At 43.1% G+C, this 26,838-nt stretch overlaps 1 protein-coding gene across 1 annotated transcript in view; it reads left to right on the top strand.

The window, feature by feature from the left end:
• Positions 1-26,838, top strand: part of FOCAD (focadhesin) — a 268,287-nt gene that overhangs the window by 120,772 nt on the left and 120,677 nt on the right. Inside the window, exons 17-20 of the mRNA XM_040359573.1 lie at positions 112-162; positions 365-448; positions 20,744-20,876; positions 24,842-25,030. Coding sequence (XP_040215507.1) covers positions 112-162; positions 365-448; positions 20,744-20,876; positions 24,842-25,030 — 457 coding nt within the window. The remainder of the gene's footprint in view (positions 1-111; positions 163-364; positions 449-20,743; positions 20,877-24,841; positions 25,031-26,838) is intronic.

The raw sequence follows: 26,838 nt of genomic DNA, 5'->3' as shown, positions 1-26,838 counted from the left end.
TACATTTTTCATAATCTTCTTAATTCACTGTTTTGTACTTATTTATTTCTGTAATTTTGTATTGTATTTGCCATGTCATTTTTAAATTTTTTTTTTTTTTTTTTCGTGCAGAAGTTCAAAGCTGAAGTTATCAGCATTCTTTGGGGTCACACTCAGAGTAAGGTAAGAAATATCAGATGCATATATTTTATATACTTTGAAAATTGTATTGGGTATATCATTTCTAAATTGTTGTACAGCTATAGAAATAGTAGATAATATATACAGTATATGTAACCAGTCCTTTAATCAGTCTATTGAATTGAAAGATTATTTGAGATAAACTTTTACTGTTTCAAGATATGTTATTCAATGTTTCTGTTAGGATGTCGTTGTGTCCTCTTCAGCATACAAGTCCCTGTGCCAATTTAACTCTGATGAACACAGTATCCTTCATCTGCCTGAGAAGGTCAGTTGTCGATCCGTTTCTGTTTGTGCATAATTTAAAGTTTCCATTGCAAAAAATGAAGATACAATATTGAATTCTCAACCACAACCAGAACCTTCATTGTTTGTAGTATCTTGACCTAGTCCTAGATAGGGCCCTGTTCAGGGTCTTTTTTCCCCCAGGAAAGCTTCAATCTCATCACTCCCACATTTGGACTTGAGTCCAGGAGCTACCCAATCATCCTCCTTTTCATGGGGTTTCAGGTCTGAGGTATTGCCATAAAATTGAAGAAATCTGAAATAATTGGACCATTGATGTTTTCTATCTAGCCTGTAAAGATAGCAGGGGTTAGGTAAAGGTAACTTACCTGATGTGTCTGCTATGTTAAAGGTATTTAAAAAGTACATTTGTTTCCAATCTAAACTATTACAGGCAGTTAAACAAATTTAAAATGAAAGCTTTGCATTTAAAATATATGACCTAAATATACACATTTTCAGTGAGTTCTGTAATTATGGAAAAATGTGCAACCACTAAAATCCTTTTAAAAGAGTGTTTTTCTTTGCTTATTCAGGGAAAATTGAGAGGTTCCCTTGATTGGGCACCCCTTTTCTACACCTACAGATATTTACCTTCCTAATGCTCCCCCACCAAGCCATTTACCTGAGTTTCAACCTTGTGTAAGCTTTGTGACAGAGTCTTTTCCCTTACTTTATATGACAGTGTGAATGTTTGCAAGGAACAGGATGACATGTCCACATATTTAGAAGTACAAGGTATCTCTCAGAGTTCTGCAAGGTGAACAGAGGGGTGGTGGTGGAACACCGTGAAAAGTAAGTATGTGTGGAGGGGAGGCCTTTAAAGATAACCTGTCACTCTGCCCAAAATGGCATTAGTAATATACCAAGAAAGTTTGTGCATTACTGGTTTTATTTGACCCTTTTTTCCATCATGCTGAACATGGCCAGGCCTTTTTTTGTGATACGGCACTGCGTTACTTTAACTGACAGTTGCACAGTCATGCAACACTGTACCCAAATATAATGTATGACCTTATTTCCACAAATAGATCTTTCTTTTGGTGGTATTAGCACCTCTGTGGTTTTTATTTTTTGCGCTATAAACAAAAACGCATCCAATATAAAAAATAATAATTTCTTCAGAGATTGAGGCCAATATGTATACTGCTACATATTTTTATATAAAAATAAATCCCAAAAACCATATATTGATTGGTTTGCGCAAAAGTTATAGTGTCTACAAACTATGGGATATTTTTATGGCATTGTTATTTATTTTTTAATAATAATGGCGGCGACCAGCGACTTATGGCAGGACTGCAACATTGCGGCAGACACATCGGACACTAAGTGACACTTTTGATACTTTTTTGGGGAACAAAGACACCTATGCAGTGATCAGTGCTAAAAATGATGCACTGTCACTGTACTAATGACACTGGCAGGGGTTATAACATCAGGGGCGATCAAAGGGTTAACTATGTTCCCTGGGAGTGCTTGCTAATTGTGCGAGGGATGCTTTAACTGTGGGAAGACAGAGATCCGTGTTCTTGCTAAGCAGAAACACAGGATCTCTTCCCTACTAACAGACCGCAGTTCTGCCTCTGTCAGGAAAAATTGGCATTGGGTCTGCCGGACACACCGATTGGCTCCCACTGTGTCCAATCACAGTGGGAGATGGTCACCGACTTGGAAGGGCAGAATGACGTACGCAGAATGACGTATCTGTACATGAATCTGCCCAGAGGAGCTGCCGCCCCACAGTACACGTAAGTGGGGCATTCGACAATCGGTTAAGCAGTCCAGCAGAATATTACACAAGAGAAATGTTCAAATCAGATTTAGAGCTTGTGGCCTCCACAGATCTTAGAGATTAAAGGGGTTGTAAAAGTTTGTTTTTTGTTTTCTAAATAGGTTCCTGTAAGCTAGTGCATTGTTGGTTCACTTACCTTTTACTTCGATTTTCCTTCTAAATGTTTTTTTTCTTTGTCTGAATTTCTCACTTCCTGTTTCTCCTCAGTAAACTTGCCACCATCATCCGAGCGGTGGAAAGTCATTTGGAACAGCTTACTGAACAGCTTACTGAGGAGAAACAGGAAGTGAGAAATTCAGACAAAGAAAAAAAAAAATTATAAGGGAAATCGAAGGAAAAGGTAAGTGAACTAACAATGCACTAGCTTAAAGGAACCTATTTAGAAAATAAAAAATTAACCTTTACAACCCCTTTAAGGCAGTCGGATATTAGGATTGATCTTTCTTTTTTGGATATCTTAATAAAACAGGCACACCTTCATATTAGTGATGAATTTCAGAAGCTGCCTCTAAAAACTCGTACACACACGATCAGTCCATCTGATGAAAACGGTCTGAAGGACAGTTGTCCTAGGTTAACCTATGAAGCTGACTGATGGTCCGTCGTGCCTACACACCATAGGTTAAATAACCGATCGTGTCAGAACGCGGTGACGTAAAAAAACACGACGACGTGCTGAAAAAAACGAAGTTCAATGCTTCCAAGCATGCGTCGACTTGATTCTGAGCATGCGCGGGTTTTTAACCGATGGTTTTGCATACTAACGATCGGTTTTGACTAGGGTTGTCCCGATAGCACTTTTTTAGGACCGAGTACAAGTACCGATACTTTTTTTCAAGTAGTCGCCGATACCGAATACCGATACTTTTTTTAAATGTGTCCCCAAATGCAGCCATGTCCCCCACATATGCAGCCATGTCCCCCACATATGCAGCCATGTCCCTCTAGCCATGTCCCTCACATATGCAGCCATGTCCCTCTAGCCATGTCCCTCACATATGCAGCCATGTCCCTCTAGCCATGTCCCTCTAGCCATGTCCCTCTAGCCATGTCCCTCTAGCCATGTCCCTCACATATGCAGCCATGTCCCTCACATATGCAGCAATGTCCCTCTAGCCATGTCCCTCACATATGCAGCAATGTCCCTCTAGCCATGTCCCTCGATGCGGAGGCGCGATGCGGCGGCAGCGGCGGGGGGGGGGAAAGTATTCTATTTAGGTATCGGGGGTATTTGCGCGAGTACGAGTACTCCCGCAAATACTCGGTATCGGTCCCGATACCAATACTGGTATCGGTATCTGGACAACCCTAGTTTTGACCTATCGGTTACCATCCATAGGTTAAATTTTAAAGTAAGTTGCCATTTTTTTAACCTAAGGTTAAATAACCTATGGGGCCTACACACGATCGGTTTGGACTGATAAACGGTCCTTCAGACTTTTTTCATCGGTTTAACCTATCGTGTGTACGACGCTTTACACATTGGCCTGTGAATATAGAGGCTTTTGCCATTTTTCATTGTATAATATTTCAACAAATATTTGTGCTTGCTCATGCCTATATTTTATTCCAATGAATACTAGAAATACTTCAGTCTTACAAATTAGAATTCAGACTGCCTGGGAAGTCTTGCAAGTACAATGGCTGAGGAAGGTGCTGAAATCTCTTGCCATTAAAAAGTGCATATTTTTTTTCTTTTTCGTCTCGTGAAAACACATCTTCAGCTGCTGTCAGCAAGCCTGTGTTCACCAACAATAGCATCCTTAATTGGGGAAATGTGTTTGCTGCTTACAGACCAAAGAGAGCTTTTCACAAGGTCTAGTAGTAAATGAATCACTCAGACTGATTATCTCAACAGCCTACTCCATCATAATTCCATTCTAATTACCAGAATGTTAACCTTGCCACATAGCGCACACCTTCTATAGACTGAGTGAGGAGGACTTAATAGAGTTGAAGAGTTCACTCTGTAACATGCCTTCTAACAATTTTTAATAGGATCTGAGGAGTCATGTAAGTGGGGAGTGAGCGATTTTACTTATAGGCTTCATTGCACTTGTCATGTTCATAGTGTTGTACAATCCCTTTTAGCTATTGAATGAATAAATACACTAGCATTTTGTACCTACCGGTATTTTAATTTGTGAAAATATCTTCTAGTACTATTTTACTTATAAAAATACATTTTCAATTAATCAATGTACATTGTAACTGAAACATTCAATTTACTAGCACAGTCAGGTTGAACAATGTATGCATCTAGACGAGTGATGTGGACGCAGGGATCTCCCTTGCTACACTATTGTATTCTGACAGCGGGCACCTCCTAACCCCCCCCCCCCCCCCAGAATACAATGATCAGCTCTGAAGCCATTGGCTGCAAGTGCTGATCGATTGCTAGATCGATTTTCTAGCAGGACCGTTTGAGAGAAGGCATTCTAACGTCCAGCTTCTGTTAAACAGATAGGGGTAAACACATATCGAAATTTTGCCTGTTCCAGCTGAACCAGTTGAATTGCGATACTTGTATAATCAACAGGGCCGAATCTAGCCTGTCTGATGCCTGGGTGCAGTAAAAAATGTCAGAGGGGCAGAGGATGGGAGATCAACAGGCAGTGTACAGGTGGTAAGGAGGGCAACAATATTTTTGCTTGGAACACACTAAAATCATTAACGGGCACAAACACAACATAACTTACAACTTTCCTGTTAAAAACCCAATTGAGTTAATAAATAAAGCTCCATGTGGGAATTGGGTAATGGGGCTTATTCACATGGGTGCTGTGGCCTGTTCAGTGTGAATCGAAGTATTAGAAAAAAAAGTACCTAATTTGACAGGTGCGTGAATGCAGGTAAAAATTTAAAATTATTTTTTAGAATGTTTAAGTTATGCATAGGTTACTATAGAAATTTGGGGGTGTTCCACTTAGATGGTGACTTATATACTATTGTTTGAGCTGCTGCCACCACTAAGACTGCTACCTGGGTATAGTCTATATCAGGGGTCTCCAAACTTTCTGAGCAAAGGGCCAGTTTTCTGTCCTTTACACTTTGAGAGGGCCGGACTGTGGCCAGTGGAAGTAGAAAATGCCCCCCTGTGTCAATGTGGCTAAAGAATGCCCTATCATTGATATTAGTGGGAGTGTTAGTATTAGAGGAAAAAATAGGGCTTCATCATTGGCGTCTTTGGGAGGAATTGGGCCCCCTCAGTGTTAGTGAGAGGAATAGTACCCCATTGTTGGTATCAGGTAGGGTTGTCCCGATACTACTTTTTTGAGACCGAGTACAATTGCCGATACTTTTTTTCAAGTACTCACCGATACCAAATACCGATACTTTTTTTTTTAATGTCATGTGACAGTGGCGGTATTTTATTTATTTTTTTTTTTTTTTTTTTTACTATTATTTTTTTTTACAGTGATTTTTTTATACATTTTTTAGAGGGGGGGAAGCTCCTCTCCATTCATAAACTGAAGCATCGTAAACACAGGTTACAATGCTTAGTGATCACTGACTCTGTCCATTCAGAAAAAGTAGGAGCTGGGTTTAGCGGCTCCTACCTCCGCTCTCCATTCTGACAAATTGAGGGGGGAGAGAGGCACGGAGGGGGAGAAGACAGCACGGGGGAGTGCGGCACGGAGGGGGACAAGACAGCACGGGGGAGAGCAGCACGGAGGGGGAGAAAACAGCGCGGAGGAGAGCAGCACGGAGGGGAAGAAGATAGCATGGGGGGAGAGCGGCACGGAGGGGGAGAAGACAGCATAGGGGGAGAGCGGCACGGAGGGGGAGAAGACAGCACGGGGGAGAGCGGCAGGGAGAGGGAGAAGACAGCACGGGGGAGAGCAGCACGGAGGGGAAGAAGACAGCACGGGGGAGAGCGGCACAGAGGGGGAGAAGACAGCACAGGGGGAGAGTGGCACGGAGGGGGAGAACACAGCACAGGGGGAGAGCAGCACAGAGGGGGAGAAGACAGCACAGGGGAGAGCGGCACGGAGGGGGAGAAGACAGCACGGGGGGAGAGCGGCACGGAGGGGGACAAGACAGCACGGAGAAGACTTGTAACTCCCCCCAGCACCCGATACCTCACTGCCCAGGTATCGGGTGAAGCATCGGAGCATGTCTCCCGAGTACAAGTACTCGGGAAATGCTTGGTATCGGTACCGATACCGATACTAGTATCGGTATCGGGACATCCCTAGTATCAGGGCAAGGAATTGTGCCTCATCATTGGTGTCAATGGGAATAGAATAGAGCCCTGCAGTTGGTGTCAGTGGGATGAATAGTGCCCTATTGTTGGTGTAGAAGAAATAGTGCCCAATTAATAGTGCCTTGTATCAGTGGGGGATTAGGGTCTCAAGGGCCTGATAAAGGTCTATATGAAAAAAAAAAAAAAAGGAAATAGGTAGTGGGTATGGCGGGTAGTGGTTATGGTGCAGCTCTTGCAGAGTATGTATAGTTATGTTTCCCTTTAAATCAATAAAATAAAGAAATAATAATAAAAAAAAAAACAGGTGCCTGGTGTTCTGTGCTTTCACTAATATTAACACATTATTTATAATGAGAAAGTAAGTTTGTGATCTTTTATCAAAACGTTTTATAATATGTGCAAACAAATTCTACAGTTAAATTCCCAACATGTTCAATAATCAATAAAGTGACAAGTGCTTGAAAGCTGGTAAACATTAAACTCTGTGGTGGTAAATATAATCGCCCATTATGTAAACAATCAAATCCTGGTGTTTTAGAGTCTCTAAAACAAAGTGACAGGTGCTTTTTATCCGTGCTTGTACTCCCTCTTATGCCATTACACTCACCAAAGGGTGCTCCACTCAAGGGGGTATCTAACTTTCACAGCTAATCTGCTGTATAACAGGACCCAGGTCCATGTATATATTCCTCTTTCTCATTTAGCCAGTTTGCCCCATTTTGTATTATGCTGCCTTGGGCAAGATCAAACATTTACCTTATCATTTTGCCACCTCTTGCTTTGCACTCTGTCTAGTCCAGTAGTTTACAATGCTTCATAAATTATACACAGTGAGTGATTGGTCCCAATCACTCGCTGTGTTCATTCGGGAAAGAGAGGGGATGGTAAGTATAACATATGCAGGCACATGGGGGGAAGAGGCTGGTAAATGACGCATGTGCCTGCAGCAGCTGGCAGGAAAGGAGAGGAGGGTAGCCAGCAACACTGTGGGTGGCAAGAGGATGGTGCACAGGAAAGATGATTGGGGCAGTGGGGGGGGGGGGATTATAGAGCCAATCCTCTGTGTGGCTCTCTCTGCAGCAGCTGAAAGTCGGCAAGGAGCTTTCTTTCACCATGTTGTTTTCATGCATCTTTTGTACTGCTGGCCATAATTTGCATGCCGCACGCCTCTGTCCTTGTTAGTAAAGTTTTTTCCATCGGGGGGCGTGGACTCAAGCAGGGCTGGCCTTATCACGTGGGGGCAGCCATCGCAGGGCCTCACGGCTGTGTGACTAGACACTGCACATTTTTTGGGCTTGAGAAGGCATCAGTTTTTGACCAGCAGTTTTCCTCAGGATAGATACCAACAAGACAGCATTGATACCACTACTACAGAACAGTATTGTATCACCGTTTATTGCTTTATCTGGATTGAATAAACCCACCTTGATTTCATCCTCATGTCTAAGTCTGGATCCATCTAACCCAAGCATCTGCCGGTCCGGTCTCCCCCACTGCTTGGATACAAATGTAGGAAGTCACACAGCTATCATCAGTTATACCTTCATTCGCCTCCATGTGGGGACAGAACAGTCAAAAACAGCATTAATGTCCACACCCCGACCACAGATTCCCTCAGAGTTACCACACTCAGGAATCTCCCTTGCAACAGGCCCACCTGCAGCGAATCTGCCCGGCTAAAGTGCATGTTCCACAAGTCTAAGGCCCCGTACACACGACCGGATCTATCCGCTGGGATTGATCCGCAGATCAGTTCCAGCAGATAGATCCGGTCGTGTGTACGTCCGAGCGGACATTTCCCAGCGGATAAAAATCCAGCCGACGGATTCCAAGCGGATAAAAATTTCTTAGCATGCGAAGAAATCTTTTCCGCTTGAATCCAGTCCAGCGGACTGATCCGGTCGTCTGTACAGACTCAGCGGATCAGTCCGTCCGCTCCCATCCCTCGCATGCGTCGTAATGATTCGACGCATGCGCTGAACACAGCTCATGAAGGATACAAGAGACTGTCCACAAGGTATATAGGCTTTCTAAAAAATGTTAATAATGATGAAGCCCTTTCAGAACTGAGCAAGGCAGAATCGATAGACATACAAAGAGACACCATGGTCCTGCTTGCTAAATATAAAGCGGAACTCCGTATCTCCCATTTGCAAGAAACTAGATCACACAGATCAAATTCATCCAAACATTCCTCTCGGTCATACAGATCATCATGCTCGAGAAGCTTAGCCCTAAGCGACAGATTACTAGAGGCCCGCATAAATTCAGAGCAATCCAAAGCCAGACGTTCCTTCACTGAAATAGAAGCTCTGGCAAGAGCGGAAGCAGAGGCCAAGAAGGCAGAAGCAGAGGCTCGAATAAAGATTCTTGTATCAGAGATGGAAGAGGAAATTGCATTAGCTAAAATAAGACTACTTGAACAAGCATTAAGCCAAGGTCTTGATCCAGTCTGCTCGCCACCACAGGAGGTAGAAGATCCAGCTGACCACACCAGCGACTATGTACTGGAACAGTTATCTGCATCACCCCCAGTATGCAGTACCGTCCAAGCCGACAACACCGAAACCTCCAAGTCAACTCCACCTACAGTGCCAGTGTCACTTACAGCGCCTTAGCAACCTGACGACTTGGGGAGATCAGTCTTTCACACAACCAAGGACATTACCTGGGACTGGACAGTCCACCCGTTCAAAGGAGCTTGAGCCTCAGATGGGATCTCTCAGCCGACTCCTTTGGGTTTCAAATAAGCTGTGCAGACAAGCCATTCACGAAATGTGGTGCCCTATCAGTGGTGAACAGCCTATTCGATCCGCTGGGATTTGTAGCACCCATCACTATACAGGGTAAATCCCTACTGAGACGGCTTTCCGAAACCATCAAGGATTTTGATACCCCTCTTCCTTCTGACAAAGAGCAAAAATGGAAAACCTGGAAGCAATCTTTGTGCGCTTTGGATCAGATCCGCATCCCAAGATGCTATATTAAAACCTCACTTGCCTCCAGCGTAAAGAAGGAACTCCACGTGTTCTTGGATGCCTCCACGGAGGCCATAGCAGCGGTTGCCTATCTGAAGGTGACAGACGCCAACATTCGGAGTCACATTGGGTTCGTCTTTGGTAAGGCTAAATTAGCCCCCAAGCCTGATCATACTATTCCCAGACTTGAACTCTGTGGGACCGTGTTAGCAGTGGAAATTGCGGACTTCATACAACAAGAATTGGATGTCGACGTAGATGAAGTCCAGTATTATACGGACAGTAAGGTCGTTTTAGGTTACATCTACAATCAGAAAAAACGATTTTATGTGTATGTCAGTAACCGCATAGAGAGAATCAGGAGGTCATCCAAACCCGAACAATGGCACTATGTACCATCCAAACTTAATCCAGCAGATCACGCCACCAGGCCTACGTCTGTGGGTTCCTTTACTAAATCTACTTGGCTTACAGGCCCAGAGTTTCCGCTAGGACGGGCAGACAAATATGTACAGGAAGTTTTCAGCATCCAGGATCCGGATAATGATCCAGAAATCCGCGCCGAAGTTAGCCCATTAGTCACTGAAACAAGGCAGACCTCCAGGCTTGACTGTCATCGTTTTGAACATTTCTCCAGTTGGATGAGACTTGTCAGAACCATTGCAAGGTTAGTGCACATCGCCAGATGTTAACACAATACTCAGGAAGATAAAGATTGTCATGGTTGGCACGTCTGCCATAAACCATTCTCTGCTGAGGACATTTCTCATAGCGAGTCTCTCATAATACGTCATGTCCAGCAGGGGAAATTTAACGTAGAATGGAAGTGCTTGAACAACAGACAGCAGATTCCTATTAAAAATTCCTCTTGATAACTTAAATCCAATTATGAACAGTTTTGGCCTGCTCCGAGTTGGTGGTCATTTGAATCAAGCCCACCTAGGAGTTGCGGAGCAAAATCCTGTCATTATTCCCAGCAAACATCATATCACCACGTTGCTGATCCGACACTACCACAAAAGGGCTGAACACCAGGGCAGACAAATCACTGAGGGCAAGTTGAGGTCTGTGGGTCTTTGTCTTTATAGGTATGAAGAAGCGTGTAGCCCAACTACTGCATGACTGTCGTAAAGCCAGAGGAAAACAGCTACACCAACAAATGGCCGACTTGCCCGCAGATGGACTATGTACAGAACCGCCCTTCACCTACCCTAGCCTGGAAGTCTTTGGACCATGGATGGTGTCCGCACGTAGAACCCGTGGCAATCATGCAAACAGTAGTAAACGTTGGGCCGTGCTATTTACTTGCATGAGTGTGCGAGCCGTTCACATAGACGTGATAGAATCTATGGACACATCCAGCCTCATTAATGCCTTAAGACGGTTCTTCGCTATCAGAGGACCAGTGAAACAGTTGAGGTCAGACCAGAGAAGTAACTTCATCGGAGCCTGTAGAGAACTGAACACCGACACTAAGCCTATCCAAGATCAGTTGGCGGAGAAAGGTTGCACCTGGATTTTTAATCCTCCTCATAGTTCCCACATGGGGGGTTCCTGGGAGAGAATGATCGGGATCTCACGCAACATCTTAAATTCTATGTTGATGGATGTAATCTCTTCAAGACTTACACACGAGACTCTCGTCACTCTTCTTGCTGAAGTTTCAGCTATTATCAATTCAAGACCCCTTGTGCCAGTATCTATGGATCCTGAAACACCAGCCATACTGTCTCCAGCTATTCTACTTACCCAAACAACGGACAATATGCTAACGCCTAGTGGAGAATTTACTCATGGGAATATCTACCAAAAACACTGGAAACGTGTACAACACCTGGCAGATTACTTCTGGAACAGATGGCGAAAAGAGTATCTCAATATTCTTCAAGGTAGGAGAAAATGGCAACATCAAAAACCAAACTTGAAGGAAGGAGACCTCGTATTGATGAAGGAGCAACAAACCGAAAGGATCGCCTGGCCTATGGGACTAATTACAAAGGTCTTCCTAGCAAGGATGGCAAGGTCCGAAAGGTGGAGTTGAAGATCTTCAGGAAGGGTGAGCTTAAAACGTTTGCAAGGCCAATTAAAAAACTCATTCTAATATTACCCATCGAGAACGTTCCTGAAGGATGAAAAGGACTGAACTTCATGGTTCTACCCCGCTACGGGTCAGCGAACCCACTATGTTATGTTTATTGCATTTCACATGTTCTTTGTTACAGGTTTGTATCATATTTAATGAAAATTTTAGACGGGGAGTGTGCTGTTCTCCTCATAGTTATTTGTATATTGCATTATCAAGCTTTCTTTCACCATGTTGTTTTCATGCATCTTTTGTACTGCTGCCATCTGCTGGCCAGAATTTGCATGCCGCACGCCTCTGTCCTTGTTAGTAACGTTTTTTCCATCGGGGGGCGTGGACTCAAGCAAGGCTGGCCTTATCACATGGGGGCAGCCATCAGCAGTGCCTCATGTCTGTGTGACTGGACACTGCACATTTTTTGGGCTTGTGAAGGCATCAGTTTTTGACCAGCAGTTTTCCTCAGGATAGATACCAACAAGACAGCATTGATACCACTACTACAGAACAGTATTGTATCACCGTTTATTGCTTTATCTGGATTGAATAAACCCACGTTGATTTCATCCTCATGTCTAAGTCTGGATCCATCTAACCTGAGCATCTGCCAGTCCGGTCTCCCCCACTGCTTGGATACGAAGGTAGGAAGTCACACAGCTATCAGTTATACCCTCATTCGCCTCCATGTGGGGACAGTGGTTTTAACCACTTTTCCACTGCACTTTACCTGAAAGACAGCTACAGCACAGGCTTCCAGTTCCAGGGGGGAGGGCATCAATAGACATCCTCCCGTGATCGAGCTGCTCACGCGCCCCCTGCTGCCTTTGGACTTGGCTGATCACAGAACAGGGTAAAGGGTCAATCACAACAGTACTTTACCATGTGATAAGCTGTCAGCCAATAATGATCATGGAAATAAACAAGAGTCGTTTATCTGCTTCTTTTTTCTCCTCACGCTGACAGCGCCCAACAGTTATGTAAATCAGTGCCACCTAGCAGTGCCCTTTAGCGCTGCCTATCAGAGCCCATCAGTGCCATCTATCAGTGTATCCTCAACAGTGCAGCCTGAACAGCGCACATCTCATTTTCAATGAGTAAGCATGGTTAGTGTAAAATGCATCTGCTGAGTACCTTGTCGTCTGTGTGTCATGCTTTTTTAGTCATGGACTTCCAAATAAACTTCTATTTTTCATTTCGGATGTGTCTCGCCATTCTTCTCTTTATTGCATGGATTCTTTGGTTGCGAACCTAGGCAGGCATCCGACTCTCTGCAGCAATGTTTGAGACCTATTATCAGCTTGGAGCAGTGTGTACCCTTTTGCTTTTCCGTCTGTGCATATCATTGCCATCTATCAGTGCCTCCTCATCAGTACAACCTTATCAGTGTAGCATATCAGTGCCCATCAGTACAGCCTCATCAACGCACATCAGTGAAGTAGAAAAATTAAATTTTTGCTAAATATTATAACAAACTATGTAAAAAATAAATACATTTTTTTTTTTCTTTTTGGTTTCTTTAGGAAAAAATAAAAAAACTGTGGTGATTAAATACTACCAAAAGAAATCTCTATTTGTGTGAAAAAATTATAACAATTATGATCGGGTATAGTGTTGCAGGACCACACAATTGTCATTTAAGGTGTGACAGTGCTGAAAACTGGCCTAGACAGGAAGGGGGTATAAGTGCCCAGTAAGCAAGTATCCTAGATATGGAATTTTTTTGCATAGTTACTTTGGTCCAACTTGGAGAAAAATGCAAGGTATTCTGTGAATTGCGCCAGAACAAGTGACCCATTGTGCTTACTATGCAGTAGGGCAGGCACTCCTCACAGGACTTAGAAGTCAGCCCTACTACAGTGATTTTCTGCTTCCACAGGTATGGAATATGCATACTTATATTGATTCAAGCTGAACCAACTGTAACTATGCAATAAAATCCATACCATGAATTTTAGCTCTACATCATGCAAAAGCCAGATACCTGGCTCCTGTTGAGTGTGTGTTTGTTTATGTGTGCCTGTGTGGTTAAGGATGAGAAGGGGCTAAGGATATAAAAGTGGGTTTAGCACTATGGTTAGTGCTTGTAAGGTCTGTATTGTCCCCAGAATCCTTACATAAGAAGGGTTGCATTGTGTAGCCATTCATGTTTTGGTCATGCAGGGCCCCAGCTTACCACCTATATCACTGGCTTATCAGAGAGGAAAACCGTAGTAATCACACAAGCGTATTCATTTTGTCTGATTTCTCTTCTAATCCACCAGAGAAACCTTTCAACATGACTGGATCATAAGACATGATGCATCTGTAGGCATTGGTGGTTCTTTCATTAAGACAATTTGAATTCTTACAATAAGCTGAAACTTGATTTTTGTGGGTTTACTATACATCCCTCATCACCATTTCTCTTTCCAGTGCTTTACCTAATACGTTGGCTGCATGGATCAATATAAACAAGTAATGATCTCAATTGTGAACAGTATTGGTAATTATTGGGGGTAGTTCTTATACTAGAAGAAGCTATTGGCTTAATATTATGTTAATATTGGAGCTTGGTGATATTATAAACGCACCTCTTCCTAATTATGTAGAACAAAGAATACCCAAAGGGCAGAAGAATGGAGTTTTGAAGTACAGAAAAATTGATTAACGTCAAATTATCAAAATATAGAAAATGTTTAATATTACATAGAGAATATAAAATTACTATAAACTATTCAGGCAAAAACAACCCTGTGGTTACAATGTAGAAGAATGGTTGCCTCTACATGTTCCACCACAATCGTGGCTTCGTCTGGAGTTTCTGTAGTATCTTTACATACAATATCACTAAAATAAAAAACAATAAAAAAAAAACAATAAGTTTTGCAATTAATAAACACATTTAAATATGGGGACCCTGAGAGGAGTCCCTATTCACATAAATTCAACATAATAAATAACAAATATCGGTCATCTGGCAGACACATTCTCAGCCCTCAATGATTATGGTTCCAAATAATCCCTAAACCCCTCCAGGAGGTCCAATCGGGGATGTCTGTGCCAAGAGCAGGAGGGGAGAACAAATACCCTCCAGTTGAGCCTCAAAATTCAAGAAATACATTTTCTTTCTTAGGGGTTATTCCCTCGGATTGGATCAACTTTAATGCTGATCTTCCCAGTTGAACAGGTGTTTTATTGACACTTAATTAAAGGGACACTAAAGGCAAAATTGTTTTTGTTTAAAAATAACAAACATCTTATACTTACCTCCGCTGTGCAGTTCGTTTTGCACAGAGTGGCCCCGATCCGTGTCTTCTGGGGTCCCTCGGCGGCTGTCTCTGCTCCTCCTCGCAGCTTTCCATGTTCATGCGAGCTCCCTCGCATGGTGGAAAGCTTTTGCGAGCGCGCTCCCGTGATACAGCGACGGCCATAGCCGCCGACTGTATCACTCGGCCCCGCCCCCCCGGCACGCCGCGTCATCCGCTGTGATTGACAGCAGCGCCAGCCAATGGCTGCGCTGCTATCAATCCGCCCAGCCTAGTTAATTAACACCCAGGCTGGGAACCGAATAGGAAGACGAGAACGCGCACGAGACTTTCGAGTGGAGAGGTAAGTAAAACGGCGGCTCGGGGGGAGCCGGTGCTATCAGATGTTTTTTTACCTTAATGCATAGGATGCATTAAGGTAAAAAAACTTTTACCTTTACAACCCCTTTAAGGAACAGAGGCAATTCAAAGTTAAGGAAGCACTTGGGTAATAGATATATTTTAAATATATAATGTACCTTTCAATACTGAGATACGGATTTGATTTAAATCAGATAAAGTTCTGATGTTAAATCTACTTTATCGCAGATTGCCGTGACTGTCTCAAGCTCTCACTAGAAAAAAGATACTGACTGATTTAAATCTGTTAAGCACCCTTCTCTAAGACAAACAGGTCAGACACAGAGCATGATTTGATCTGTTTTTAGATGATCCAGGGAACATTACTAACAGTCATATATATACATTTCTAGACTCAACTAAGCGGGTATTTGTTCTTCCCTCCTGCTCTTGGCACAGACATCTCCGATCGGACCTCCTAGAGGGGTTTAGGGATAATTTGGAACCATAATCATTAAGGGGTGAGAATGTGTCCACCAGATGACCTATATTTGTTGTTTATTATGTTGAATTTATGTGAATAGAGACTACTCTCAGGGTCCCCATATTTAAATGTGTTTATTAATTGTAAAACGTATTATGTTTTTTTTTTATTTCAGTGATATTGTATGTAAAGGTAGTACAGACGCTCCAGACGAAGCCATGGTTGTGGTGAAAGATGTAGAGGCAACCATTCTTCTGTATTGTACAGGGCTGTTTTTGCCTGAATATTTTATAGTAATTTTATATTGTCCATGTAATATAATAAACATTTTCTATTTTTTTGATAATTTGATGTTGATCAATTTTTCTGTACCTCAAAACTTCATTCTTCTGCCCTTTGGATATTTTTTGAGCTATTGGCTTGTTCCCTCTGTCAAGAATTGAATAGGCCCTCCTGCTCATGCGGTTTGTATAAGCACAGGCAGATCCTCTCCTAACCACTGTTATCCAGTGTTTATCTGTTTGCAAAAGTGGATTTTTTCCATGTAACGTTCAAACAATATCTTACTCTTTTTATTAATAAAGGACAGCAACACATATTCATTTTCAGTTATCTCCTCTCACAACGTTACTGTTGTGTGTTCACTCCTTTATTCAAATGTTTGTGTTTTACATTTACAGCATTGGTTGCTAGCATGAAGGCCACCTGTGTCGTAGCAATCTGTGAGGCAAGACACACTGAGTTGACGTTGGGCAGAGCCTGATAAGGGACTGTGAGTTACCAGTTTCCTATAAGGTCTGCTTTGCCTGTAATTGACAGCGGATAGTAGTGAGTGGATCCATAGCCACTGTTCAGTCCAGTTGAGGCTTTTAAATCCACCCACTGCCATCTGCTGTCAATCAACGACAAGGCAGACCTGGTGAGAAACTATTCTCAGAGTTCTGCCCACATGACCATTTTAATTCACGACCACTGTGCCTTTTTAGTGGATGGAGCCTGATGGAGAACTCTGAGAGACTGAGACTAGTTTCCCATCAAGTCCACCTTGTCTTTGATTGACAGCACACAGCATTGGGTGGATTCTATTTGACTGAATAAGGGCTATGGTTTCACTCACTGCCATCCGCTGTCAGTCAAAGGTAAATCACACCTGATGGGAAACTAATCTCTCAGTTCCCACTCAGGCTCCGCCTATTTCTAGTTAAAAAAAACCTTGGCCATGTGCCTGTCATTTGACAACACAGAGGCCAGGGAGTGAGGGAGAGCACTGAGAAGGAAGTGTCCAATTTGGATACTCCATCATTGCTGGTATCAACAGATTCATGTACCTGACTCTGATGGGTATAAAAAATGATGCACAAGCACCATCACCTTGTGTGATTCCTCCTGACAGAATTCTAAAGGGTGTTTAAGACACCCTTTATGAATTTCCCAGAGTGACTCTGGTAGCTAAACTGCATGCATTATGTTTTGCATGGATTGTGTAGTTCAGGGCACCAGGTTATCACAGGTCTCTTAATGGAGTGAATATAGCAGTTCTACTAGTGTACATTATGGTGCAGGTTATATAACTAACGCTCCTCTGTTGTTTGTTTTGGCTTTTGTTTGGCTATAAGGGAAATTCTAGATGAGTCCGTAGTTCAGTTAACATCTATCCACTTGCAGACAGAAAAAAAAATCATCTTCAAAATGTACTTGTTCTGTTCACATTTTACCAGGGAAACCACAGTGGGAACACATTTGGAGCCCTGCAATCTGTAATATAATATGTTATGAGAGGCTCTCCTTGGCACATGTGTATGCTGAACTCAGAAATAACTTGCACATTAAATGATTACATGGGGAAGAACCCACATGTGGTATTCATAAAATATTGCTTTTCCAAATACAGTTATGCTAAATGGGTTTTGCTAGTAGTTTTCTTTGCATGCAGATGGAGAATTGAGCTAGCTTTGTCCTGGGTTAGGTTTTGTGTGTGCATGTTATACTGTAGATGATGCATATCTAATGAGAAGTCCAGATTTTAAATTACACCTTTGATGAAAGCATATGCTAATAGTACTGTAAGAGCGCGTACCATATGTTTAGTCACCATTAAATCATGTACTGTGTAGCATGAGATATTGGAGCTGTGTTTTTTTTTGTAGATGCTGACTTTTGTGTAAAGTCATTCATCTTAGGCTGGCCATACGTTATACAATTTTCTTGTACAATTTTCTTTTAGATTTACCAAAACCATAAAAAATGAGGTCAAACCTAAACACTTTCAATTTCTATGCAATCAGGCATGCCCTTGCACTACATAGTTGAAGGTAAATCTAAAGGAAATTGTATGGTCAGCTTTACACTTCCTTTATATCAAGACCACTACTCTGAGTACAAACTGAGTTCTAAAGCCTTGTACACACGACCGGTTTTCCCATTGGGAAAACTGCCATGAGAGCTTTTGGCCGGGAAAACCGGCCGTGTGTATGCTCCATCACAGTTTTCCCGACAGGAAAACTGCCGGAAAAAAAAGATAACCAGCCCTCTTTTTTTTCCCCGCCGGTATTTCCCGGCTGTCTTTTTCCCTTCGTGAAAAACTGCGATGGAGCATACACACGGCCAGGATTCCTGACCAAAGCTCCATCACAGTTTTCCTGTCGGGAAAACCTCTTGTGTGTAGGAGAAAAACTTACCGAGCAGGTTCTCGGTTTTCCCCTCCGGATTCCCGGCTGACTTTTTACCGCCGGGAATCCCGTACATGTGTACAAGGTTTAACTTGTATAAAATGCATTGGTTGTTACTATTGGTTCAGGTGCTAAATCCCAAGGATGGTTTGCTTTAAAACCTTTATAGGTTTAAGAGATAAAAACTGTCATATGCCTGTTCACACTTTAAACCCCTGATATATGTATTCTGCTTGATCATCTAGCCACTGCTATACAGAATTTCCTAGTATATTTTCATACACTTCAGATACTTTTCTACATGGTCTTTCTCTCTGTTTGTATTTGTGTAAATTGATTATGTGATGTGTGAAATAAGACCACGATGAGAGTAGACTAAAAATTGCAGACATATTGACATTTTATAGTCACACTGCAGAGCAACCATTATTTTTGACACCTTCTATATAAATCTTGTGACTTGATAGCTTTTAGTGCATCAGTATTTTGCCTATGTAGGGCAAAGCAGCAGGTTCCTTTTTTTTTTTTTTGATCAATCTTTTTTATTGCATTTTTGAACAATAAACAACAACAAAACAAACAAAAAAAAGGAAAATCACAACAGGTACATAAACAGCATGTCAGATGGTGCTTAACAAGTCTCCGTATTTTTAGCATGTATTCTGAACAATTCATGGCAAGTACATGCGCACTCGGGACACAGTTTGATATCCAGTACGTCAGACATCTCCTCCATCACCAGAAACAACTATTCCCCAATCAGGCCCACAATCCTCCTTTACCCCGCTTCAGCAGAGTACCTACAAACTACTCCGTAACTTCCTCACCTGACAATCAAGTCGTTGTAGGTTCCGCTAACCACGTACGCCAGATTTTGTCATATTTCAAGGGGCACCCTCTACTTTCATATGTGTCTTTATACAGGGGAAGGCTCTCGTTTATGAGACGCTTCCATTGAGCCAGAGAAGGCATTGTGGGTTTCTTCCAATGCATGGCTATATTTTTCCGAGCATAAAAGAGTAATAACCCAATCAAAGTTCTCCCTGCAACAGTCGGCACCAGCGTCTCTATCAGGCCCAAAAGGCACACCTCCATCCTCATTGGCACTGTAATCAGGGCGACCAGGCCAATCCGGTCCAGCACCTCAGTCCAATGCTGCTGGATCTTAGGGCAAGTCCAGAAAATATGTGTAAAGTCTCCCGGGGAGACACCGCACCTCCAGCATTCTGCGGAGAGCTCGGGTTTCATTTTATGAAGCCTATGGGGTGTAAAGTAAGCTCTGTGCACTAATTTAAACTGTACAAGCCTGTCTCGCAATGAAACTAGGGAACTAAAGGGGAAATCCCAAACATCGTCCCAATCATCGTTGTCCAGCGTAGGGATATCTCTTTACCAACAGGACCATAGCTTATCCATGGGAGGGAGAGACACAAATATCAGATGTTCATACCGACGAGATGTTGGTTTTTCAGCACATCTGGAACGAAGTGTCTTCTCCAATTCTGACTGAACCACCATGCAGGAGGAATATGGGAATTGGGCATTAAACGCATGTGACAGCTGCAGGTACCGAAAGACATAATGATTTGGTATATTATGAGTCTGTGAGAGTCGGGACAAGGGGATCAAAGTATTGTTCTCCATTATATGAGATATAAGTTTGATGCCATATTTGGTCCATACATATGGATCTGGCATTTTGTATAAATGAGGTGTAGTCGGATTCAGCCGAAGCGGAGCGTTCGGTGAGATTTCATTAGATCTGTACTTCTCCACCGCCAACCCCACTCGCCATGCGCGTATGGTGGTGCACATGGAGGGGGTCAGGGGGTAGGGGGCACGAGGTCCCCTATAGACCAGTAATTTGAGTGCCTCCAATGAACCCACCACTGGGACCCCAGAGGAAGGAAGAAAAAATCTGATTAAGCCTTTTAAAGAAGGATTTTGGAATCCACTGCGGGGAATGACGGAAAAGGTAAGTGAGTCTGGGAATGATCTTCATTTTCAGCAGGTTTTTTTTTAAATGCAGGTCTCCACTGACACTTTTAAATTTGTTTTCATTTTGCTCTCCCACCACTGCATTCATCTTTTGTGAGTAAGCAAAGCCCAGGCTTGCAGTCAATCGGGCGCTCTGGATGGGGTTTTGTGTAGATAATTATTCAATATGGCAGTGTCCATATTCAACCACATTGTGGAACAAATTCAGAGACAGACAGCCATGGTGCTAACATGCTATTTAATTATTGTACTGCGGCATGTCCAGGCACAGTTTCCATTGTTATAAATTACCTTTGTGTTTGTATATTTCCATTCATATTTGGTAAATTTAGTTAAATGTTTGCCACATTTTATTTGGTTTAATTTGTACACTTTATATATTTATCTAACTTTAAAAAATACAGCTGTTTCCTTTTTGTACAAAATAAATCCATCTAAATGTTCAGATCATCATTTTAATGCACATCATTTGGTTTGAATTAGGCTAGGCCAGAGATAATCCCACCAGATGAGTCTGATATGGCTGGAGAGGAAGAGGAAAAGGAAGTGGACCTTTCCGTACCTGGTTCCTCATATATAAAACTGTTGGCACTAACTCCTTCACCTGTATTGCCAGGTAAGAAATGCTTCTCTACTTATTACAAAGGAATAAAAAGAAATCCATCTCTTGTAATCTGCAATCCATTTCTCAAAGTTAACTTTAACCACTTCCATACAGGGCAGTTATACACACTTCCATACCAGGCCTATTCTGGCACTTCTCTCCTACATGTACAAATCATAATTATTTTGCTAGAAAATTACGCAGAACCCCCAAACATTATATATGTTTTTTTAGCAGACACCCTAGGGAATAAAACGACGGTCATTGAAACCTTTTATCTTGCACGGTATTTGCGCAATAATTTTTCAAACGCCTTTTTTTTGGAAAAAAATTGTTTTATGAATTAAAAAAATTAAAAAACAGTAAAGTTAGCCCATTTTTTTGTAAAATAGGAAAGATGATGTTACACCGAGTAAATAGATACCTAACATGTCACGCTTTAAAATTGCGCACACTCATGGAATGGCGCCAAACTTCGGTACTTAAAAATCTCCATAGGCAACGATTTGAAATTTTTTACAGGTTACCAGTTTAGATTTACAGAGGAGATCTAGTGCTAGAATTGTTGCTGGCACTCTAACGCACGCGGCGATACCTCACATATGTGGTTTAAACGGCGTTTACATATGTCGGCGGGACTTGCGTGTGCGTTCGCTTCTGCGCGCAAGCTACCGGGGACAGGGGCGTTAAAAAAATACATTTTATTTCTTTTTTTATTTTTATATATTTATTTCTTTTTTTTACACTTTTTTTTTAATTTTTTTTTTGTTTTGATCACTTTTATTCCTATTACAAGGAATGTAAACATCCCTTGTAATAGGAATGTGTGTGACAGGTACTCTTTATGGAGAGATGCGGGGTCAATAAGACCCCACATCTCTCCTCCAGGCTGGAAAGCATGAAATCGGTGAAAAAAAATTCACCGATCTCATGCTTGCTGTTGCTTAGCAGCCGCAATCGCGGCTTTGTTTACTTACGGGACCCGGGCGTGACGTCATCACATCGCGCCCGGGTCCTCCGACGGTCATAGAGATGACTGGTGACCATCTGGTCACCAGTCATCTCTATGCTTCCTGCGAGCGCCGGACGATTCGTTCTCCGGGCCCCCGATGGCACGGGAGAGCCCGGAGAAGCACCGGATGGCGGCGGGAGGGGGGGGATGTCCCCTCCCGCCGCCTGTAAGAACGATCTAGCGGCGGAACCGCCGCTATGATCGTTCTTACGTTGTGCAGAATCGCCGGCACAAGAGAAGGATATCTGAATGATGCCTCTAGCTGCAGGCATCATTCAGATATCCCCCCCACAAAGCCCAGGACGTCATATGACGTCCACTCTGAACGGCAGAGGTTCTTTGTGGACGTCATTTCACTATGGGCTGGTAGGGAAGTGGTTAAAGCTGTTCTAACAGTTGCAGGGATTACATAGCAATCCCCATAGGGGTTCATAGCAGCCCATTGGATCGCCATCACATTAAAACTGACATTATTTTAGGTAGTAATACAAAGAAAAATGAGGGTTGCATCTAACATTAAAATGCCTTCTGGTTCTGTTTCAAATTAAAGTGTTACCCACTAGTGCTTAGAATAGAGAGCTCTTCACCTGGTCCCCTTTATGGTTTGCTAAAATTTTAGCAAATTTTATGGCAGCCTAACCTGTAGCCATTTTTATTGAAGGGCATACATGCAGGTCCGATCCTAGGGTCACAGACGCCTGGGTGCAGAAATATTTCTGGCGCCCCCACATGGGCGCAGTCATCTTACTAACTCCTCCCCTTTACACATGTTTCTATGGCTACGACTCAAACACAGAGATGCTCCCCTAAGAAGTTTTCATTAGTGTCCCCCATCTGAGTCCCCCCCAGCAGGTGTTCCCCATCAGAGCCCCCCACAGCAGGTGTCCCCGATCAGAGCCTTCTACATTAGGTGTACCCATAGATCAGTACTTGTCCATTAGATCCCTGTAACTCAGGCGCTCTGGGAGCAAAAGCACTTTACAGGGGGCGGGGCATACGTGGCATCTTTGGTTACTTGGAGGGTGGCACTCGGAGAGCATTTCTGGGAGTGCACTGGGTGATTGGGAGCAGCTCCAGCCAACCCAGAAGCCTCTCATCACACCGCCTATGGGAGAAGAGCCGACACGCAGAGGGGGAGGGGCAGACAGGAGACTGCTCCATGCACACTGGACAGAATTAATTAGTGGAGCCTAGTGCCGGAACGTGTTTTCTTTTGGTGTCAGGAAAACTTGCCAGAAGTGATTGAGCGAGGAATGAGACAGCATATAGAAATGACACTTAGTGCTCTGAATTGAGACACGTACACACTAGGGATATGCTTTGTTCATATTTCATGTCTGATGCCCCGTACACACCTTAGGCTTTTGCCCGGCCAAACTCACATCGGAATTCCGACGGCATTCTATCAGAGTAAAAGAGAACATGTTCTCTATCTAAACTCAGATTGAATTCCTCTGAAAAAAGTCAGATGGGGAAATTCCGAGTGTGTGTGCCATAAAGATTTACAAGCACTTTAACCACTTAAGACCCGGACCAATATGCAGGTAAAGGACCAGGCCCCTTTTTGCGATTCGGCACTGCATCGCTTTAACTGACAATTGCGCAGTCGTGGGACGTGACTCCCAAACAAAATTGGCGTCCTTTTTTCCCCACAAATAGAGCGTTCTTTTGGTGGTATTTGATCACCTCTGCCGTTTTTATTTTTTTGCGCTATAAACAAAAATATAGCGACAATTTTGAAAAAAATGAAATATTTTTTACTTTTTGTTATAATAAATATCCCCCAAAAATATATAAAAAAACTTTTTTTTCCCTCAGTTTAGGCCGATACGTATTTTTCTACCTATTTTTGGTAAAAAAAAATCGCAATAAGCGTTTATTGATTGGTTTGCGCAAAATGTATAGCGTTTACAAAATAGGGGATAGTTTTATTGCATTTTTATTAATAATGTTTTTTTTTACTACTAATGGCGGCGATCAGCAATTTTTTCCGAGACTGCGACATTATGGCGGAAACATCGGACAATTTTGACACATTTTTGGGACCATTGTCATTTTCACAGCAAAAAGTGCTATAAAAATGCATTGTTTACTGTGAAAATGACAATTGCAGTTTGGGAGTTAACCACTAGGGGGCGCTGAAGGGGTTAAGTGTGACCTCATATGTGTTTCTAACTGTAGGGGGGCGGGGCTGGACGTGTGATATCATTGACCACCTTTCCCTATATCAGGGAACAGACAATCAATAACAGTGCCACTGTGAAGAACGGGAAGGTGTGTTTACACACCGCTCTCCCCGTTCTTCAGCTCCTATGACCGATCGCAGCACTCCAGCGGCGATTGGGTCCGCGGGTCCCTCGGTCACGGAGCTTCAGACGGGGTTGCGTGCCCGACCCACGGCTGGGCACTTAAAGAGGACATACAGGTACGTGATTGTGCCCAGCCGTGCCATTCTGCCGACGTATATCGGCGTTAGGCGGTCCTTAAGTGGTTAAATTTGAAAACATATTCTGCCAACTCTGATTGACAAATCATATTTTAAGAATTTTAAAATCTACTTTATACAGTGGAATTGTAATATTGTCCCGGGCTTATACTTGGCGCAGGACCTGAATAAAAGAGTTCAAAAGTACACCATCTAAAATTGTGGGCCTGGCATAGCAAAGATAACTTGTGTGGCTGCCCAAAGCCAAAAAAAAAAAAAAACGACATTCCAGGACACAATACCTCTGCCAGCAGTCTCAGGAGGGCTGGTATTACTAGCTTTAACGAGAACATAAAAGCTTTCCCCAAGATCATTGTATTTTTTATTTAAATAATAAAAAAATAAAAAAAACTATTTGAATACTGAGAATCATTTAAAAGTCACATTACTAAATTCAATATTCTTTTTACAACGTTTAATGGTATAAGGTCCACTTCAGAGCCACTGCTTTCCCTAATTATGCATTTAATCTTTATTTAGCATATGAAGAGTTCCTCTCGTCTCTGGTGAAGCAAGAAATGAGCCATATGCCTCGTGGCATATACCATACTGCCCTCCGTGGTGGAACTATGCGATTTGACCAGGGCAAAGCAGTTGCCGGAATTCCTAGCTTTATGCTGAAGATGTATGAGAAGAACAGACAGCCTGGTCTAAAACCAGGACTTGCAGGTGATGTTCTTAGACTGCCTCATCATCTATTTTGTGGTGTTTTGAGTGGGTGAATTCTGAGGTAAACTGTCGATACTATGAGAAGTGAATCCTGGCATGAAATGTTACTGCTGTGGGAAGTGAAGCTGTTAAGTTTAACTCCAGTTTTCTCTGTATTTCAGGTGATGTAAGGCAGGGTAGAACACTATTTAGCTTTCCATTATTGATGAATACTATTTAGCTTTCCGTTCTGCTTGTACGGTCAACCTGAACATGCAGTATGTCAGCAGTGGCCTGTTATCTACTTGAACAGTTGACAGTCAAATAACTACAAGAATGCAATGGGGCTGATTTAATAAAATCTGGAGGAAGGAAAATGAGCACAAAATTGGAGTCGTTAACCATTGCAACCAACCAGAATTCTTGGTATTTTTTTCCCCATAACAGTAACTCCAGTTCAATTTGGTGCTTATGCACTTTTCACCAAATTTAATAGATTGGCTTCAACAATTACCTCTTAGATACCCACATTTTATGTTTTTAGTTTAGTATGTAGGACTGAGGCCTTGTACTCACGGCAGGACATGTCCGATGAAAACGGTCTGCAGACCGTTTCCATCGGACATGTCTGGCCGGGGACTGCCCGGGGACTTCTGTTCGATGGCTATACACACCATCGAACAGAAGTCCGCGCGTAAACAATACGCGGGGCGTGTCCGCGGTGTCGACGCGTCGATGACGCGGTGTCGCCGCGACAATGACGCGGCGGCGTGGGCGGCCTGCCTTTAAAATGCTTCCACGCATGCGTCAAAGTCATTCGACGCATGCGAGGGATGGCGGGCGGCAGGACATGTACGGTAGGTCTGTACAGACGACCGTACATGTCCGGGCGGACAGGTTTCCAGCGGACTGTTTTAAAGCAAGTCCGGGAAACAGTTGTCTGCTCAGAAACGGTCTGTCAGACAATTGTTTGCTGGAATCCTGTCCGCGCGGCTGTACACACGACGGAACATGTCTGCTGAAACTGGTCTGCGGACCAGTTTCAGCAGACATGTTTGGTCGTGAGTACGGGGCCTGAGAGGAAGATTATGACTAACTTCTCCTGTTATGTTTATGCATGAGGCTCAGTATATCTGTGAAATACAGTATCTCACAAAAGTGAGTACACCCCTGACATTTTTGTAAATATTTTATTATATTTGTGACAACACTGAAGAAATTACACTTTGCAACAATTTGTAAAGTAGTGAGTGTACAGCTTGTATAACAGTGTAAATTTGCTGTCCCCTCAACACAACCATTAATGTCTAAACCACTGGCAACAAATGTGAGTACACCCCTAACCAGGGATGGACTGGCCATCGGGACTACCAGGAGTTTCCCGGTGGGCCGATGGCTCAGTGGTTCGGCTTTAGTGACAGCGAACCGCCGCACCCTTCCGCTCCTCTGGCTCTCCCTCCCCACAGCGTTCACCTCCTCTCCCTCCCCGCAGCGCTTACCTCCTCTCCCTGGCTCGTTAACTTCAGCATGACTGAATACAGACATGCTCCTCGGGAGTCGCACTGAGAAGCTCATCATACGAAATAAGCTTCCTCGGCACTCGTTCCCCTGGTCTTTCCTTCCCCCGCTCTCCAACTTGCTGTCTGCTGCCGCGGAGAATCTATATGGAGAGCAGTGGAAAGGAAAGACCAGGAAAACGAGTGCCGAGGAAGCTTATGTCACAGCTCTGTGTGGCCGCCGTCCTTCTGGTTTGTCCGGCCACCATAGGAGAGACCTGTCAAAGTGGCCCAGTCTGGATAAAGTCCAGGGCCAAATTTTTGTCCCAGTCC

This window comes from Rana temporaria, chromosome 1, assembly GCF_905171775.1.
Source record: "Rana temporaria chromosome 1, aRanTem1.1, whole genome shotgun sequence".
Classification (NCBI taxonomy): domain Eukaryota; kingdom Metazoa; phylum Chordata; class Amphibia; order Anura; family Ranidae; genus Rana; species Rana temporaria.
The sequence above is the reverse complement of the archived record's forward strand: the minus strand, read 5'-3'. Positions and strand labels throughout refer to the sequence as shown.